This window comes from Pan troglodytes, chromosome 15 (assembly GCF_028858775.2).
Source record: "Pan troglodytes isolate AG18354 chromosome 15, NHGRI_mPanTro3-v2.0_pri, whole genome shotgun sequence".
Taxonomy (NCBI): domain Eukaryota; kingdom Metazoa; phylum Chordata; class Mammalia; order Primates; family Hominidae; genus Pan; species Pan troglodytes.
Window position 1 is genome coordinate 57,478,672 of NC_072413.2, and position 20,368 is coordinate 57,499,039.

Consider the following 20,368-nt stretch of genomic DNA (forward strand, 5'->3'; position numbering starts at 1 on the left):
CCACGTCCGGGGGGGCGGGGTCTCGGAGCCTAAACCCGGAAGCGAGGGAGGAACTTCGGAGCGGTCGCCCGGGTTACCGGGAGGCGGAGCCGCCGAGCTCGCTGTGGCCCGGATGTTTGGTGCAGCTGCCAGATCCGCTGATCTAGTGCTTCTCGAAAAAAACCTTCAGGCGGCCCATGGGTGAGTGGTCGCCAAGATCCCGGGAAGCGTTTCTGGTAGTCCCGGCTACTTTCCTACACGGCTGGCCTCGGGCTCGGCTCTTTGTAGGCGGTCTTCGGTTGGCGGCGCAGGCTCGCCCCTTGACCCCGCCCGCCCTCGGGCCGGGCTCCGCACTCCTGCCGGGTTGGGGTGGTCTCTGTCCCCAACGGGCTACTAGGGGAGGCGCGCTGTCTGCGGCGAAAGGCCAGGTCTTTGTTGTTTGGTCCGAAATGTCTCTTCAGTCCCTTAGTTTAATGTCGAGGGAACACTTGCTTGAGGGTTGACTTCGGAATTGAAAACGCGGGTGATAGTGCAGAAAAAACAGTAAAGCAGAAGCAAGTTGCTGCATAATTTGTCTACTGCTTCAACCTCAAACGTAGATTTATAGCGCCCGTCACAAAGGGCAGGACCGCTGCAAAAAAATGGAATCTTAAAACTTTAGCCATCGTTCGCTAAAGGAAATGAAAGGAGAAATTCAACAGTCGCTTGGAGCCTGGGTTTTGCTTAGTAAGTGATAGGCTGTTTATTTCAGTTCAGTTTATCATACTGGTTTTCAGGCCTTGGATTTTGAGAAACTTTAGATTATTGATATTCACGTGTATTTATTAAGCATCTACTAGATGTAAAGCCCATACAGAAGTTTCCAATTCCTTAACTTCTGCATTCTTGAAAAACCTGAAATATTCATTTTCATGTATTAATTTAGAACATTGTGATTACAATTGGTTACAAAAAAAATAAGCGCCCATTAAAGAGGCCAGTGGGTTTAAAAAGCTAAGTCCGAAATTTGTTAAAAGCGAAAATGTTAAACTGGAGGAATATTATTCAATGCTGCTTCTCTTTTTCTCTCAGCAGCATAAGGAGAAGGAAGTAAAAAGTCTGCTTGAATGTGAAAGGAGAGAAGGCACTGTAGACCAGGCAGTCTAGATTGTGAATTCGTGAATAATTTGGGAAATGATTGTTCAAGAATAGTCAAAAAGATGCATAATTTTTCAAATTAATTCACATGTAGACCGCAGTTTGTTTTGAGACGGAGTCTCCTTCTGTAGCCCAGGCTGGAGTGCAGTGGCGCGATCTCGGCTCACTGCAACCTCTGCCTCCTGGGTTCAAGCGATTCTCCTGCCTCAGCCTCCCCAGTAGCTGGGACTACAGGCGCGCGCCACCACGCCAGGCTAATTTTTGTATTTTTAATAGAGACGGGGTTTCACCATTTTGGCCAGGCTGGTCTGGAACTCCTGACCTCATGATCTGCCCCCCTCGGCCTCCCAAAGTGCTGGGATTACAGGCGTGAGCCACCTCACCGAGCCTGTTTGTTTGTTTTAATCAATAAATGAATGAAGGGAATCAGATGTCACTGATGAAGAAAACTTCCATAATTTCTTGTGAATAAGGTCAAAGACAATGTATTAGGTTCTTAGTTGTTGGGGTTTTTTTTAAGTAAGGAATAGCTGCTTTTCCCCTAAGCCTTTAGATCAGGGGCTTAATTTTAATGCAGTGGTTTCTAAAATATTGGCCCAGTGACAGCCTTGATGAAATTTTCACTTATCCTCCACAAAAATGATAAAAGCTAGGACAATGTAGGAAACTTTTTATAAAGGTAATTTGCATACCTTTGTTATGAAATTATGTTCTCTCTGCTTTTCCCATGTGAAAATGTGTTCTGTTATGAACATAGGTGATAATGATAATTGTGTGTCTACATGTGGGTGCTTAATGTCCTGACTGGGCAAAATACAAGGTGGTGACCCTCTACTGGTGCTCTAATTTAAAAATATATGTATATTTGAACTTTATAATCAGTTAAACTCAGAAGTATCCTCTAATCATACCGGGTTAGGCTTTGAGTCCTGGGGATAGATCCTGCTCTGCTGGTTGAGGACCTTAATCATAAGGCACGGTATTAACAGCAAGGTTCCAGGATAACTGTCTGCAGTGTCACAGTGTAAAAGGAGAAATGTAAATTTAAAAATGCTTCAAGACTTTTGTCTAATACATATTATTCAAAAATTTGAAACTGTTATTTTTGCCAAATGCTTCAGCTATTATTGCAATTTTTTTTTATTATCACAAAAGATGTTACTATACTGGCATTTGTTTTTAAAAAGCTGTCGATATTCAACCAGCATGCCTTGGACTTTATTGTGGGAAGACCCTATTATTTAAAAATGGCTCAACTGAAATATATGGAGAATGTGGGGTAAGTCTTATGTTTGTATCTTATTTCATTTTGTAAAATCTATTTGCTTTTGAAATATTTTCACATACAACATTTTTTGTTATTATACTCATTAATTTATTAAAGAATATGGAGGACCAGGCGCAGTGGCTCATGCCTGTAATCCCAGCACTTTGGGAAGCCTAGGTGGGTAGATCACTGGAGGTCAGGAGTTCGAGACCAGCCTGACCAATATGGTGAAACCCCATCTCTGCTAAAAATAGAAAAAAATTAGCTGGGCATAGTTGTGTGCGCCTGTAGTCCCAGCTACTCGGGAGGCTGAGACAGGAGAATTGCTTGAACCTAGGAGGTGGAGGTTGCAGTGAGCCAAGATTGCACCACTGCATTCCAGCGTGGGCAACAGAGGGAGACTCCGTCTCAAAAAAAAAATAAAATAAGGAAATATAAAAGAATATGGAGGCATTAATATAGTCATTGTTTATGTTGGCATTTTGATGTCTATATTATTTTTTAAAACATTTAATAATTTTATAATAATTTCTAATTTATGATTTGGTACCGTGTCTTGTACAGTAAGTTGAACATCATGAATCCAGAACATTTATCTGCAGTTATTCTTATATAATGTTAATAACTAGGTTTTTCATTGAATGTTAGTCAACTATTTTAGTAACTTAGTAAAAGGAATCTTCTAAGAGCATTGTACAAATATAGCACATACAATATAGATTTCTTTTTATTTTACTTATGCCCTCTTTTTTATTTCTAAAAGCTGCACATGTAAACTTAAATATTTAAACTGAAATGGGATGTCTTATAGAATGATTTGGGGGGGTGGGGGGGTGTTAGTGTTGTAAAATAATATCTGTACACAAAATATTGGTTTTATATATTATAGGTATGCCCAAGAGGACAGAGAACGAATGCACAGAAATATTGTCAGCCTTGCACAGAATCTCCTGAACTTTATGATTGGCTCTATCTTGGATTTATGGCAATGCTTCCTCTGGTTTTACATTGGTTCTTCATTGAATGGTACTCGGGGAAAAAGAGGTTAGCACATTTCTATGAACATATCTGGCTGGACTAATGTTGGAATAATTATCACTCAGAAGACCTTATTAAGTAATTATGCTTCTTCTGTTTTAAAAGTGGTAAACATGTTTTTCTTTATCTTCAGATTATTCTTAACTGTGACAAGAAAACTTAACAATAGGGCATGACTTAGTAATTTTTAAGGGAACTGTCCTTAGTCTGTTTTACTCTCAGTGATCTTGAAGGAATACTTTTAATTCTCAACTATAATCCTTATTGGTTTTCTACACAAAATTGGTTATGATTACAAGCTATTTATTGTTATGGAACACATTCTTTGTAATTTAATACTAATAATCTAGTACAATGTAGTTAAAAATGATATAGCTGTAACCTAATACAAAAACTCATATTAACATATTAAATCAGCACACATTTACTAAGCACTGCATTTTATGTTTGGAAGATCAGGGAAGGAGATATAAAAATAACTGACATGGCTTATAGTCATAATCTTGTGGAGAAAACAAGTGTGTACATAATTATAAATCAGTCTTAGAAATGTAGTGGAAGAGTTATAAACAAAGTACTCTGGAGTTACAAAGAATAGATAAATTATGCCTCATGGGATCTGAAAGATTTCAAAAAAGGAACATTTTAGGCAGAAGAAACAGCATGAATAATGGCATAGAGGTATGAAATATGTGATCTGTGGTAGGCAGGAATGGAAGTAATCTGGGGTAGTCAAGAGTGGGTTGCAAATGAAGAAAAGTAATATAAAGGGGAGTAGGAAAGATAGGTTGAGGCCAGAATGTGAAGGTTCTTGATAAGCATGTGAACTTTAATCTGCTGGGAATGGGAAGTCAAATTCTGCCTTACTGATTTTCTTTTAGTTCCTCCAACTTCTCAGGATCTTTCCTACTTTAGGTTCTTTCCCTTCCTCCAAACTCTTTCTGCTGTCTGAAATACTCTCTTCATCTGACTGCAGCTTGTTACCTAGCTACCTTCTTTTCCTTCTGATTTCAGTTTAAAAGTCACTCAGAAAGTTGAGTACTAAAAACAAAACAACAACAAAACAACAAAGAGTGCTCAATTAAAAGAGAAAAATAAGGAAGACAGCCTACTTTCTATTCTTTCCTTCTAGGCCTCTGGGCCTGTGGTCGGACAGGCAGTCTGAAAGACTTCTGAAATGCCTTCGAGCCTTTTTCTCATTGTCTTGGCTATTAGCACTTGGCTCTCTTTTAGCCATGCTAACCTCTCTAGCAAGTTGCTGTACAGCCTGGTTGAATTCCTCTCCTGAAAATGCTCTTTTCTTCTCTACCACATGGCCATGCTGCAAATTTTCCAAACTTTTAGACTCCGCTTTCCTTTTTAAGTCCCAATTTTTAAGTCATTCCTTTGCTCCCACATCTATCTGATCATAGGCTGTTAGAAGCAGCCACAGCACATCTTGAATGTTTTGTTGCTTAATGATTTCTTCCACTAGATACCCTAAGTCATCACTATTAAGTTCCAACTTCCACAGATGCCTAGGACATGGACACAATGCAGCAGAGTTCTTTGCTAGGGCATAATATGGATGACCTTTACTACAGTTCCTGATAACTTCCTTATTTCCATGTGAGACCTCATCAGCCTGGCCTTCACTGTCTACATTTCTGTCAGCATTTTGGTCACAACCACTTAAGGCTCTAAGATGTTCCACGCTTTCCCTCACCTTCCTGTCTTCTTCTGAGACCTCCAAACACTTTCAGCCTCTGCCTGGTACCCAGCTCCAAAGCTGGGTATCTTTATAGCACTGCCCTACCCTTCAGTTTCAGTTTTCTGTTAGTCCATTTCCATTACTATAAAGGAATACCTGAGACTGGGTAATTTATAAAGAAAAGAGGTTTAATTGGCCCATGGTTTTGCAGGCTGTACATGAAGCATAGTACTGGCATCTGCTTCTGGTGATGGCTTGAGGAAGCTTACAATCATGGCAGAAGGCAAAGGGGAACCAGTGTGAGAGGAGGGAGGAGGCAAAGGGGAACCACATGGTGATAGGGGGAGGAGGTACCTCTTTCATTTTTTTTAATGTTTTATTAATTTTTTAATTTATCTTTTCGTTTTTATTTTTCGAGACAATGTCCTGGTTTGTCACCTAGGCTGTATTGCAGTGGTGTGATCACTGGTTACTGCAACCTTGACTTCCTAGGCTCAAGTGATCTTCCCATCTCAGCCTTCCAAGTAGCTTGGACTACAGGCGTGTACCACCATACCCTGCTAATTTTTTATATTTTGTAGAGACAGGGTCTCTCTATGTTGCCCAGGCTGGTCTCGATCTCCTGGGCGCAAGCAGTCCTCCTGCCTCAGCCTCCCAAAGTGCTGGGATTATACATGTGAGCCACCATGCCCAGCCACCAGGATCTTTTAAACAACCAAATCTCACATGAACTCACAGAGTGAGAACTCACTCATTACTGTGAGCACAGCTCCAAGTCATTCATGAGGCTTCCACTCCCATGACCCAAATACTTCCCACTAGGCCCCACCTCACTGAGGATTACATTTCAACATGAGATTTGGAGGGAATGAGCATCCAAAAAAATCACTCCGTATTTGAGTGAATCATTTATTGGTGAAGGTCTGGTGTATGGAAGTGGCATCATTTGATGTATATTTTAGGAAGAAAATTTCTGTGGAGGGTAGGTAGATTAGAGGTGAGATATTTAATAGAAGACTGTTGTCAAAGAAATAGACTATGGTAGTTGGAATGGAAATGGAAAGGATGGTCAGATAGAAAGAATCAGCAGTTTTCTGGGGCCTACCTAATAAATCCAGGGTGGTTATTTACATTGGGAAAGCATTTATAATTTTTTAGAATAATTTATAAAAATACTTTAAAAATAGCAGCTTTCATCCAGTTTTTAATTTCTGTTATATTAATAGAATGATGAGAGATGGGGTGAGAAAAGAGATATGACAAAGCTGAAATAGAATAATTGTCCAGTCAATTGGTGGGAAGTTCTCAGCCCACAGTAAAGAAGAGCTAACAGGCATAGGTATGTCTTCACCAAATGCGTTTGAATTCAGACGTCAGCTATGTTTTGAGGGAGAGACTTGAAGCAGAGACTAGAGGGTGGTTTGAGGGAAGGCGAGGAGTGACTAATGCTCAGACAGGAAAGGAGGTGGGTTTAAAAAGAGGGAGTTGTACAACTGTGCTTTGCCTAGGAAATTGGTAACAAGGACCACAAGGGCCATCTCTTACAGTTTCCTGAAATTTTGCACTTACAGTCCAAATAGATGGGGGCTGGAGGTGTCTTAACAAATGTTCATAAAAACTGGGGATAACCCCTGAGCTGATCTGGAAGGATGCATGGTTTGGCAGATAGGTAAAATGTGTTTGAGGTGGAGGGTGATGCATGCCCAGATGTGTGGAGGCACAAGTGAACTTAAAGTCATTTAGCATGGCCAGGAAATATAGAAGACGATGCTGGTGAGGGGTATTTTTCCAGAAAGACAAAAAGACTCAAAATTAGTTTAATGAGAGGAGTTCTAAAATTGTATTTCATTTTGTAAAGATTATGTGTCTGGCTGTAGATAGGTTGAAAGAGAACATGACAAGAAGACCAGTTAAGAAGGTTATCAAAGTAATGGCAAGAAATAATGAAGTTGGGATTTTGCCTCTGAAAATATTAATTCTATAAGGAAGCAAAATGTCAAATTATGTAATGTGAATGTGTGTTTATTTATGTTTTCAGTGTTTTCATCTTTGTAAAATGGCACAGGAGTTCTGTTTCCAACAATGTGAGTTAATTAGGAGCTCCAAGTGACCCACCTGCATGAAATAACTAAAGCCTGGGAAAGATAAACCATGTGAGACATTGCTGGTCCCAGCTGGAGATGGAGAGATCTCCAGGAACTCTTCTCTTTCAAAACACAAACCAGCCCACCCTGAGTTAGGCCAGAATGACAAGGCAGGCAGTTGGGATGAGAGGGTTGTCTGAGGTCAATTGCTGGTAGCAGCAGTGTTATCTGGATACTGAATCTTGGGTAGCCTCTGCTGAGACTAGACCCTCAAGGGCCTGAAGCCTAAGGTAGTAGTGGCCATGGCTGCTGACAAAAGTAGCAGAGCCTCTTTGCTGGAAAGCTTCCCCATTCTCAATTTAACCCTATAAGACTCTTGCTCATTAAAATCTAGTAATGGCCTCATAGTCTGTGGTTACTAAATAAAATAGCACTAGGACTTATTGGTACATGCAACAAACAATATATTTATGCTCTGAGAGGACACAGATAATGGACTTTCACCTACAGGATATGTAACTGCTACCTATAAAGAAAGTAAGGATGTAGTCACAAGCTGTCCATAACAATAAGATTATTAGGAATAAATACATGTGATGGGGAAGAAAAGGAAACTTTTAGAAATGAAAGTTTATACTTGCCAAAATAAAAAAAAAGGTAGTCAGCAGATTAAACAGTTGAAGATAGAATTAGTGAACTAGAAAAAAATGCATATAAATAATGGAATATTGCACTGAGAAAGAAGGAGATGGAAAATCAGGTGCAAGAAGGTGAGATCCATGTTGGGTAGGTGTGGGAGTGGTCCAGGCTTAAAGTCTTACACCTCACAGAAGCCAGTCTCTCTTATAACCATTCCATGAACTTCTGGGGTCCTGCAAGTGACATGCCAATTATAAGAGTCACTGAACTCAAGAAAGCCAAACCATGGTATCCCCATCAGGCATTTATAGTTCATTTATGGTTCTCCCCAGTCAAGATATAATTTACCAGGCAAGGATCATTTGTATCATAAGCATTGTTGCCTAGCAATATAGTTGACATTCTATCCTTATCAGGCTTCCAGAGGAAAAGAGCTAGAGAGTTACCTGAAGCCCAGATTCTCATGCACAGCATAAATGTTTTGTTAAGTCTTTGCCCAAAGTATCTAATTAGGGTCTCTGGAAAAATAGAGACTATGAAGGAGAGCTGCTATTTTTTTTTTTTTTTTTTTTTGAGACGAGTCTTGCTCTGTTGCCCAGGCTGGAGTGCGGTGGTGCGACCTCGGCTCACTGCAAGTTTCGCCTCCCTGCAAGCTTCGCTTCCCAGGTTCACGCCATTCTCCTGCCTCAGCCTCCCGAGTAGCTGGGACTACAGGCGCCTGCCACCACGCCCGGCCAATTTTTTTGTATCTTTAGTAGAGACGGGGTTTCACTGTGTTAGCCAGGATGGTCTTGATTTCCTGACCTCGTGATCCACCCGCCCCGGCCTCCCAAAGTGCTGGGATTACAGGCGTGAGCCACCACGCCCAGCCAAGGAGAGCTGGTATTTTAAGAGATAACTGGCTTCAGGTTTTACAAAAATAATGAGAAACCGATTCACAGATCCCAGAAGCAAAACACATCCCAAGCAGAATAAACAGAAATTCACACCTACATGCATCATAATTAAACTGCAGAATACTGAAAACAAAAGAGAAGCCATATGGAAGAGAACCAAGGCACACCTGTTAACAGCCTTGGTTGTGCTTCCAGCTAACAGCCAGCACTTACTGCAGCCATGTGAGTTAGTCCTTTTAAATGCTGCAGCATGGTCAAGCCTCTAGACGAGTGCTTCCCAAATTGACACCATGTGGAGCAGAAAGAACTGCCCAGTTGAGCCCAGTCACATCACAAAATAGTGAGAAATGATCAGTGGTTCTTGTTTCAAGCCACTAAGTATTGAGGTAGTTTGCTATGCAATGATACATAATGGAAACAGTGTTCAAGTAGAAAACTCAAAATCACCTATAGACTAGATATTAGAAATAACAAGACAGTTTAATAAAAAGGTTGACTATAAGATAAATATATGAAACTATTTCCTATATTCCACGTACAGTACAAGTACTGTGACATAGCTCAGACCATTAAGTTACATAGGATTTATCTGAGCACTTGACAAGCCAATTTTAAAATTTATATGGAAGAGCAAAGGGCCAGGAATAGCCAAGACCACCAAAGAAGTAGAAAAAATGTATGTGACATCAAGGATTATGATCATATTATTCTTCTGGCTCAGGAATAGATAAATGGACTCAAGAAACAGAATAGAGACCCAAAACACAGACAATTATATATGAAACTTTATATGAAAGAAGTGCCATGGCAAATTAGTTGGGAAGGTAGGGGTGGGAAGGAGTACCTGTTCAGTAAAATGCTGCTGCTGGGACAATTGGCAATTCAAATGGGAAAATGTAAAGTTAGATCCTACCTTATGTTAGGCACAGAAATCTCTTCTAGGTGAATTAAAGATAAATGTGAAAAGCAAAACCTTAAAATTTTTAGAAGAAAATTTGTGTGTGTGTGTGTGATACACACACATCTCAGGGTGTGGAAGGACTTTTTAAAACATTTAAACTGCTAAGTAGAAAAAAAAATAAAAGCCTGGTGTATTAAAATTTAGAACATGTTTATAAAAAGGCTTCACAAAGAAAGTGAAAATTGAGCCCACAAACAGAGGTACACATTTGCAACACATTTAACTAACCACAGAATGGATAAACAAATCACAGTATTGTCACACAGTGGAATCCTAACACAATAGCAAAAATGACTGAACCTCAGCTATAAGCAATAACATGGATGAAACTTGGAAATGTAATTTTGAGTAGAAAAAAAATCTCAGAAGACTTCCATTAGTGTGATATCATTCAAAAATAAGCAAAACTAACCAGAATAGTTGTGAAGCATAAATACAATTGGGATAAAAACTTTCTGGAAAAAAGTGGTAAAAGCAGTTTGGTACATGGTTGCCTCTAAGGGAGAGACAGAGGTATGGATGGGGAAGAACAAAGAAGTAGTTACAAATTGTTGACAGTGTTCTAGTTATTGGGTAGGAGATGAGCTTATAATATTATAATTACTGTACTTTCTAACAAACACGTTACATACCATCTTTTATGTGCATATTAAGATTAAAATGATACACAGATAACTAAGAAATTTTTAGCAACAATTTGGCAAGATACTAAAGATGCAGGGTAGATATAATTTCTGCTTTTCTGTTACACATTTAGATAATACTGCTACAGTGTTATTTATCCCTTTTGAGAAAAAAAGGTTATACTCTTGAGTAGTTTTTGTTTGACTTTTCTTATAGATTTAGAAATCTGTATCTTGACACATGTACATGTTTTATTAAAGCCATTTAAATATTGCAATTTTTCTAGTAATCATGCCTCTTTTCCTTCTCTAGTTCCAGCGCACTTTTCCAACACATCACTGCATTATTTGAATGCAGCATGGCAGCTATTATCACCTTACTTGTGAGTGATCCAGTTGGTGTTCTTTATATTCGTTCATGTCGAGTATTGATGCTTTCTGACTGGTACACGATGCTTTACAACCCAAGTCCAGATTACGTTACCACAGTACACTGTACTCATGAAGCCGTCTACCCACTGTAAGTGTTTATTTCGACTTAAGATCATTTTTTTTTTAAATCTCTGAGGATTATTATAGATTTTATGGCGTTTGGAGACAAAAACAGGTGTGGGTTTGAGTTCTGGGTCTGCCAGCAGCTTTATTACCTTGAACATGTAAACAGCCTCTTGTAACTTCAGTTTTCTCTTTGGTAAAATGGGAATAATGATCCTTATAAGGTGTCGTGAGGATTAAATTAATCCACACATTCTAGATACCATATAACTTACATATAGGAGGCACTTTATAGTAAATGGCATTATTACAGTGTTTGGATTAGTGTTTTTTCTTTTTTTCTCCCCAAATAAGTGTAATTTCTGTTAGAATGTTTTGTTTTCAAAATATTAAATTCATAAAATTCTGTATGCAATTATGCCAGACTATTCCAGTTTCAGAATTTTTATGAATTTTTGTAAATTCTAGAACTAGAAAATGAATCAAATTCATTTTGATATTTTTTGGGGGAAAGGGAAAATAGAAGTCTGGTATTTATATTCTCATAATTGTAGCAGGCTTTCAGTACATAATATGCTTAGGGAAATTAGTCCTTTTTGAGCAAGTTCTTAATAATAAAACATCAAAAACATAGAAATGCAAATAGGTACAAAACAACCAGATATCTTAGAAAAAATGAAAATCTTCTTTTCTACCTGCCAGTTTTTTGTTTGTTTTTGAGACAGAGTCTCGTTCTGTCACCCAGGCTGGAGTGCAGTGGCACGAGATCTCAGCTCACTGCAACCTCTGCCTTCTGGGTTCAAGTGATTCTTGTGCCTCAGCCTTCCAAGTAGCTGGGATTACAGGCATGTGCCACTATGCCTGGCTAATTTTTGTATTTTTAGTAGAGAGACGGGGTTTTGCCATGTTGGCCAGGCTGGTCTTGAACTCCTGGCCTTAAGTGATCTACCCACCTTGGCCTCCCAAAGTGATGGGATTACAGGCGTGAGCCACTGTGCCCGGCCTCTCCCTGCCAGTTCTTAGGTATGGCAAATTATTTTATAGATATATATATTGCTATAATTTATATATAAAATACTATATAAAACACTGATAATGTCCTTTTTGTTGATTCATTGATTCGTAGAGCTTAACTCTAAGCATTAATTACCCTCTTGTCATATAACTCTCCTGAGGCCTTGCATAACTTAACGTGGTCCTATTTGGAAAACTTAATAAATGAATTGAATATTATATTTAAATAAGATATAATGTAATCTTATTTAAAACAAAATCAGACTTATTTACCGATAGTCTCATTTATGTTATTTATTGTAATATTTATAAAGCCTATCACAGTAGGAGGGTCAGAAAATATAAGATTAGAAGAGAAATGGCAAACAGGTATTACCAACCCTCATCTGCACCTGTAATAGTCACTTCTAATTTATTATAGCACTTTTTCTGCTGAATTGAGTGTAGCCTAAGAATCTTGTGGCAGCACTCTCTGTCAATCAGAATCATCACACAGCTTCATTGATTAGGACATTTTTTGTCTATTCACTATCCCTGAATCAAGATTGTTTGTTTTTCTTCCTCAGCACCCTTACCAACAGTCATTGTAGAACAGCTTGCCTGCCTTGTTTTATTAATTATACAAAACAGTGATTTTTAAAATTATGAGATATTATATAGTATCTTACAGCATTGGGTTTAGGCATATTATTTATTTACCTAAGCATTCTAAATATAAATGTATGGTCAGACTGGGCTAAGCACTTCCGAAGGTTGTAGGGCTACCACAAGTCATAGTAATTTTTTTTTTTTTTTTTGCAAGTCAACAAAAAGCAATAGCACACAATTACCAGAAACCTTTGGAACACTAGTGCATTGACAAATGAAGGCTGTTTTTCCCAATGTATATATAGCCTAGTTTCTTACAAATTGAAAAATACCACAGGACTTTACTGATAATTATAGTTTTAAGGGGAAACAGATGAGGCATGAAAAAACATGTAAGCTTCTATCATTATAACTTACTGCAAAAAAATAACTTTTACATTACTAAAACTTTAAGAATGAGTTATGGAAAATGAGCAGTTATTACTGTTGTAGCAGTAATTAGCTTTAGTTTGTCAAATTTAAACTATCCCCACATGTAGGCAGCATGGATTGAAAGAGGGGAAGAGTGGAATGGGATGAGGTCTTCTGGGGAAGGCAGGAGTGGGAAACGTAATCACTTCCAGAAACTAGTTTCCTAGTTCATTTGGAGAAACACAGGATGGTTTCCTCCTGATTAAAGTGAATCTTTTTGGAGCTCTTAAGGAATTACAAGTTGTGGGAATGGACAGATTTTTTTTCTTTTGCTGTTGATAAGAGGTAGCAAACAAGACTAGGAAACTAATTCATTAGAAGAGGTAACACATAATGGTTTCCTCTTGATTAAAATCATCTTTTTTAGAGCTCTTAAGGAACTACAAGTTGCAGGAATGGATAGATTTTGTTTTCTTTTGATGTTGTTTGGGGGTGGTATAACAAGACAAAAAAATTATCACCCAAGAGATCAAACATGTACTAATGCATTACTATACAGGACTGAACCTAAAAGCATCATAGGAACACAGGATTATGGTATCATGATGCTGTGTGGGGAGGAAGCATGTGGTCCGTGATCTGAAATGACTGCTGACTTCCTAGGACACTCCCCTGTATAGGGAGAGGGTTTGAGTAGCAAGATAGTAAAAATGATTTGAAAATACTCAGGAAAATTAAGGTAGAACTATGTGGATAAAAGTCCTATTATTCAAAATAAAGTGCTAGAAATCTGGTGACACATAGCTCTTTCTACAGCTTTTTTTTTCTGATTATAAAAATTACATTAAAAATGGGACATTCAAAAACAGAATAAAAGCACACACAGAATAAAATAATCTGTAATTCTATTCCTTGAGATGATTCTGCTACAAATTTTATCTTTCCAGTTTTATTTCTGCATGTGTATGCATTTTAAGGAATATTAAGGCTATACTATGACATGCTATCTTGTAAGTTGTTGGCATTTAATGTATTAGGCACAGTTAATTTTGTTAACATTTATTTCATAACTAGATTTTTATGTCTGCATAATATTGCAGCATGAATATACTATAAAATATAACCAGTTTCTTACATTTGAATATTTATTTTCTTCTGGACTTTATTATAAGTGATTCAATAAAAATCCTTGTACGGTAGGTTTTTTTATGTATCCCTGGTGGTTTCCCTTGGATAAATTTCTACAGGTAAAATTGCTGAATCAAAAGGGATAAACAGTTTTAGGATTTTTGGTACATATTTCCAGACTGCCTAAGAAAGCAACCATTGTACCCTTGCTAGCCGTGTATGACAGCCTGTTTGGCCAGCTTTCCGCCAATCTGAATATCCAATGGATAGAGTAAATATGCTTTTTAAACCTTTTTTAGGCTCTTTCATTTAAAAATGATCAAGATTAAAAACATTTTTAAAACATTTTTGATGTTACAAATTCTCTATTTTATTTTACAGATATACCATTGTATTTATCTATTATGCATTCTGCTTGGTATTAATGATGCTGCTCCGACCTCTTCTGGTGAAGAAGATTGCATGTGGGTTAGGGAAATCTGATCGATTTAAAAGTATTTATGCTGCACTTTACTTCTTCCCAATTTTAACCGTGCTTCAGGCAGTTGGTGGAGGCCTTTTATGTAAGTTTGATGGGTAAAGTCAATGCAATGTATTTATTATTGTATGTAGTAATATTTCCTCTAGATTTAATTTTGGAGCTTTTTCCTTAAGATAGTTTGTTTAATCCTTTTTTTTTTTTTTTTTTTTGTGATGGAATCTCACTCTATCACCAGGCTGGAGTACAGTGGCATGATCTCGGTTCACTGCAACCTCCGCCTCGGTTCAATTGATTCTCCTGCCTCAGCCTCCCAAGTAGCTGGGACTACAGGCACGTGCCACCACACCCAGCTAATTTTTGTATTTTTTTTTAGTAGAGACGGGGTTTCACCATGTTGGCCACATTGATCTCGATCTCCTGACCTCATGATCCGCCCACCTCTCTTTGCATTTGAAGTTCATGACCAAATTAAAATATTTTAAAAATCTAAGTATGTAATAAGAAATAAAAACTGGTTTTTATTTAGGAATTTATGAAAATTAGTCTTGATAATGTATACTGTTTATTATTAAGTAGGGTCTTAGGTTTCTAAGTGTATTTATGAAAACCTTTTATAGTAAAAAGTCCTCAATATATCTTTTATTTTAATGTAACCATTAATTCATTTGTTTAGTAACCATTTAGACCAAACTGTGACTCAAAAGAATAAGACAAATTCACTGTTAAAAACCTCACTTACTACCAGGAGATAAAGCAGGCAAGCCAGTGGCTGAGAAAATGTAGTGTGGTTCTTTTGAATATGTGACATTGAACGTCCCAAGGATGTTGGACACCATCCTTTATATGGAGCTTGGTAATGTAATTTGGTAATATAGTTTGGGAATGTAATTTGGTTCAAGGTGATGGTGGGGCTTGAGGGTAAGACCAAGGGAACCAGAAATTCTGTTATCTGCCATATTCTGGTTTACAGATGAACTGTTTCATTTGGCCTGCACAGGATTTGAAAATCTATAGTTCCCTCTAGCTCCTCTATTTCCGTTTCATTTGGCCCATTCCCTTATACCTTCCTGGCTACCCTCTCTGTCTTTTGAGGTTGCCATTCTTGCTCTAGGGAATAGGGACCTGTTCTTAAAAGGATTTAGGCAGAAGAGTGACATGATTACATTTGCACTGATTTGCACTAATTTGGGCTTAGTTAGAAACTTCCTCTTTATTCCTTTTTACTGTATATGGCTTTTTACTACCAGGTCTTAAATTTGTATCATTAGCAACATTGTTTAGCTACTTATAAGTTAAGTAGAGTTTTTGTTTTGTTTCGTTTTGAAAAGTTGATTGAGGACCTAATAACTGTCTATGAAATAAAAAGTTATAAATGTCAAATAAGTCATTCAGTTCTTTAGTAAGTTGGAATCAGGCCTGTATAGATAATTCAGTTTCTAGCTGCTGAATCCTGAGTTAACATTTGAAATTGTTCCAAATGGGTTCTACTGCAATGATAAGTAGTTTCATAAACTGAAGTCATTTACAAATAATGTATGAAAAAAATTCAAAGTTTTTTTCTCAATTTGTCCATTTATTTTAGTGTGTTATAAATTTGAAACATTTTAAGAGAAAAGTGGTGTTTTAGAGGAAAAAATTTGCTTAAAGTATTACTGTACTGTATTTAAAGTAGAGATTGCAGGATTTTTGATATTAAGAATACTGAATGATCTCTTTATCCTTTAAGGTTTATTGCTAAATGACCTTTTCTAAAGATTAATTAAAGCTGAGTTACTCTTATAGATAACCTTTTTCAACTGAGGTTCCCCACCTTGACCACAAAACACAGAAAATTATTTGACCATTTTTTGAATTCTCCTAAATTTAGTACATAACTGGTACTATTCTAGAATGCAGAGGAGAGAAGTTAATTATTTACATTCACTGGATGCCTTAAGGCAAGGTTCTTCAAAGCTGGCCCAAGGATAGTTTTTACAATTTTTTATGGTTAAAAAATCAAAAGACTTATATTTCTAGATGTGAGTATGAAATGTATGTTTTATTGTCCATAAAGTTTTTATTGGAACACAGCCGTGCCCATTCATGTATGTATTCTCTATGGCTGCTTTCCCACTACAACTGCAGAGCTGGGTAATCGAGACAGAGAAATGCAGGGCTGAAACTATTTACTATCTTGCCCTTTCCAGAAAAAGCTTGCTGGCCACTGCCTCAGAACCTTAGGTTGTAAGTCTCACAGAACTGGTTGAGAAAGGATTTGACTCTAAGGAAAATTACTATTTGAATTTATTTGATGGTTTATTGAGAAAATTTGTTTCATTTCCAACATAATACCAATGCTTATCTTTCAGATTACGCCTTCCCATACATTATATTAGTGTTATCTTTGGTTACTCTGGCTGTGTACATGTCTGCTTCTGAAATAGAGGTAGGAAGTCTTTTTTTCCTTTGTTAAAGACTTTTTTTGATAAATTTGACAATTCAATATCAGAATAGTCCATATGATATGATATAGTACAACTAATTGTTTTAGTAATCTTTGGCAGATTGATGCCACTTGGTAGCTTTTGGCTTGTTAACTTTATGAAAAGTTGTGTACTGGACTATATATTTCCCTGGGAAATTAGCAAAATAGTGAAGTAGTCAGGCCCAACTATCCCGCATGAAGGAGAAATGTCATTTCACATAATTTTCCCATGTAGCAAACATATAATTATTGAAATGTTGAAACTTAACAGTATTTTGAGAAAAACCATAAAAATGTTTTATATTTAGAACTAATTTTAAACTTTATTTTACAATGGCAACATTAATAGTCATCAGTAATTGTGCATTCCATATTCTTCTGTGTTTTATCACAAATTTTATTTTCCTGATTATGGATGTTTACTTTTACCCCATAATGTTTGGGAGATTTGGAGCTAACATTAATAGCCACATTATTCTGATACTGTTACTTTTTCACAGTATTCATTTTGTACCTCTAACATTTTAATATTTCAGTGGAAGGCCACTATTATAAAGAACTCCTTTTAAAAAATTGTGTATGTCTTTATTTTCAGAATATTTTTGGCCAAAAAAGTATCTTTTGACACATTTATAGTCACTGGGTAGAATAGAACATCATATCATAACGTTTATATTTTCAAATATTCTATTCTTAAGGAACTAAGCTATTGGTTAAAACCATGAAGAACAAATGAGAAGTAGTAGTGTATTTGACTCTATATCTAGGGAAAAATGTATTCATTAAACTTTGAATCAAAATGGGCATTCTTGTACATTATTTGTTCATATGCAATCTGACATTTTCTTTCTAAAATAATTATATTTATTATTGTTACTAATATATTAGTAACTGTTATACATATTACATTTAAATGATTGCTTTTAAATACGTTAATGGCTCTGATTTAAGAACTCTTTGTTCTAAGGCCAAACTCTAGAGGAAGCAAAAGTATAAAGTGTCTCAGTACTCTTCCATCCTATACTTGCTAATCTAGGGACTATGAACTGTCTCAGACTACCCATGACAGTTGATCTGTGCTTTCTCATAATTCCTAACATAAGAGAAAACTCAACCAAGAGAAAATAAGTTGTAAACTATTTCGGAGTGGTTACTGCTGATGCCACTTTTTCTATTACCTTAGTGAGAGAGTGAGTGGGGGAAAACATCTAGGAATCATAGTGACTTTTAGGTGGGGTAATAGTGGAGGAACTAGACAGAATATTTTTATAGTGATTATTCAGTTGTTTTCATCTGTAGATGATCCTCATTTTTCCTTTGTAATCATCTTTAACCAGCATTGAAATATAATTAAAGAAGATAGGAAAATTAGTTTTGGCACTTTTATCAACTCTAGGGAAAGATTTGAGGGAGAAAATAGTTAGTTGGATATTTGGATATTTGAATAAAATGAGATTTTTGGTTTTTTTTTTTTTTTTTTTTTTTTTTTTTTGCGGAGTCTCACTCTGTCGCTTAGGCATGAGTGCAGTGGTGCAGTCTTGGCTCACTGCAACTTCCACCTCTCGGGTTCAAGTGATTCTCCTGCCTCAGCTTCCTGAGTAGCTGGGATTACAGGTGCATGCCACCACACCTGGCTAATTTTTGTGTTTTTAGTAGATGGGGTTTCACCATGTTGATCAGGCTGGTCTCGAACTCCTGACCTCATAACCCACCCACCTCGGCCTCCCACAGTGCTGAGATTACAGGGGTGAGCCACCACGCCTGGCCTTGAATTTTTACAGCTTATCCATAGTTAAGAATTAGCTATACACTGTTAAATTAGCTTGAACTTATTTGTTTCTCTGCCCCTGTGAATCTCCTATATAAAATGTTCACATACTTCAGTTAGCATGAATCAGAAATGGGGACCTAAAACGGAAAAAGACAGCTTAGTACTGGTTGAGTTGATGAGCTGTTTAATAAGAGAAAGTTAGTAACTAACCTGTTGCAAATTATGTTTTAATGTGTTTATTAGCACATTTAGATATTTTGTATTTCATTCTTCTAATTTCTGCATAGTATACAGGTGTATTAAGGATTAAAAGAAAATCAGAGTGTTCATGTGTCATTTCTGCCCCCTTACTATTCATGCAGCACGCTCCAGGAATGTTAGAGGTTAAGGAGGTTGGGTTTCTGTACCTCCTATTTCCCACCTGTAGATCCATAGCAACAGTGGATCAGGGCAGGAAGCAAGCACATAAAGTGGAGTTTCCCTTCTAGTTCGTATCTTTGAGAAGAAACTATAGTGTTTCCAGGAGTGAATGATGGCATAGACTAGAACTTAAGAGACATGATGACGTGGCTTTCGTCTGGATGCCTCTACTGAGTGCTTATATGACCTTAGGAGCCTCACTTTCCTCATCTATAAAGTGGAGTGGCTAGACTGAGTGATTTCTTAAGTCTTTTTTGCTCAAACATTTTATGATTCTGAGATTATAAATAATACATTTTATATTAAGTTATATTAAATTACCCAGCTGACTTAGCCTGATAATCTGTATTTCTCTTTTCTTTCTTTTACAAAATTATATAGAACTGCTATGATCTTCTGGTCAGAAAGAAAAGACTTATTGTTCTCTTCAGCCACTGGTTACTTCATGCCTATGGAATAATCTCCATTTCCAGAGTGGATAAACTTGAGCAAGATTTGCCCCTTTTGGCTTTGGTACCTACACCAGCCCTTTTTTACTTGTTCACTGCAAAATTTACCGAACCTTCACGGATACTCTCAGAAGGAGCCAATGGACACTGAGTGTAGACATGTGAAATGCCAAAAACCTGAGAAGTGCTCCTAATAAAGAAGTAAATCAATCTTAACAGTGTATGAGAACTATTCTATCATATATGGGAACAAGATTGTCAGTATATCTTAATGTTTGGGTTTGTCTTTGTTTTGTTTATGGTTAGACTTATAGACTTGGAAAATGCAAAACTCTGTAATACTCTGTTACACAGGGTAATATTATCTGCTACACTGGAAGGCCGCTAGGAAGCCCTTGCTTCTCTCAACAGTTCAGCTGTTCTTTAGGGCAAAATCATGTTTCTGTGTACCTAGCAATGTGTTCCCATTTTATTAAGAAAAGCTTTAACACGTGTAATCTGCAGTCCTTAACAGTGGCATAATTGTACGTACCTGTTGTGTTTCAGTTTGTTTTTCACCTATAATGAATTGTAAAGACAAACATACTTGTGGGGTCTGATAGCAAACATAGAAATGATGTATATTGTTTTTTGTTATCTATTTTCATCAATACAGTATTTTGATGTATTGCAAAAATAGATAATAATTTATATAACAGGTTTTCTGTTTATAGATTGGTTCAAGATTTGTTTGGATTATTGTTCCTGTAAAGAAAACAATAATAAAAAGCTTACCTACATAAAATTTCAATGTTTTGACACTTAATTGTTGTTTGGCACAATAGTATGGAAGT

General features: G+C 37.0%; 1 protein-coding gene across 7 annotated transcripts; it reads left to right on the top strand.

Moving 5' to 3' along the window:
- The first annotated feature begins 31 nt into the window (after positions 1–31).
- Positions 32–20,319, top strand: JKAMP (JNK1/MAPK8 associated membrane protein). 7 transcript variants are annotated; one of them, XM_001166764.7, is made up of 7 exons: positions 32–180; positions 2,322–2,395; positions 3,273–3,427; positions 10,628–10,834; positions 14,332–14,513; positions 16,780–16,856; positions 19,468–20,319. In XM_001166764.7, exons 1-7 carry the CDS (start codon positions 177–179, stop codon positions 19,684–19,686), a joined length of 918 nt encoding a protein of 305 aa, XP_001166764.1. In that variant the 5' UTR covers positions 32–176; the 3' UTR covers positions 19,687–20,319. The 7 variants fall into 7 exon arrangements, with proteins under 7 accessions (XP_001166764.1, XP_509981.2, XP_063649550.1 ...); XM_509981.8 differs by having other exon boundaries at positions 53–180; positions 2,304–2,395; XM_063793479.1 differs by lacking the exon at positions 32–180 and adding an exon at positions 579–705 and having other exon boundaries at positions 2,304–2,395.
- Positions 20,320–20,368: the final 49 nt, after the last annotated feature.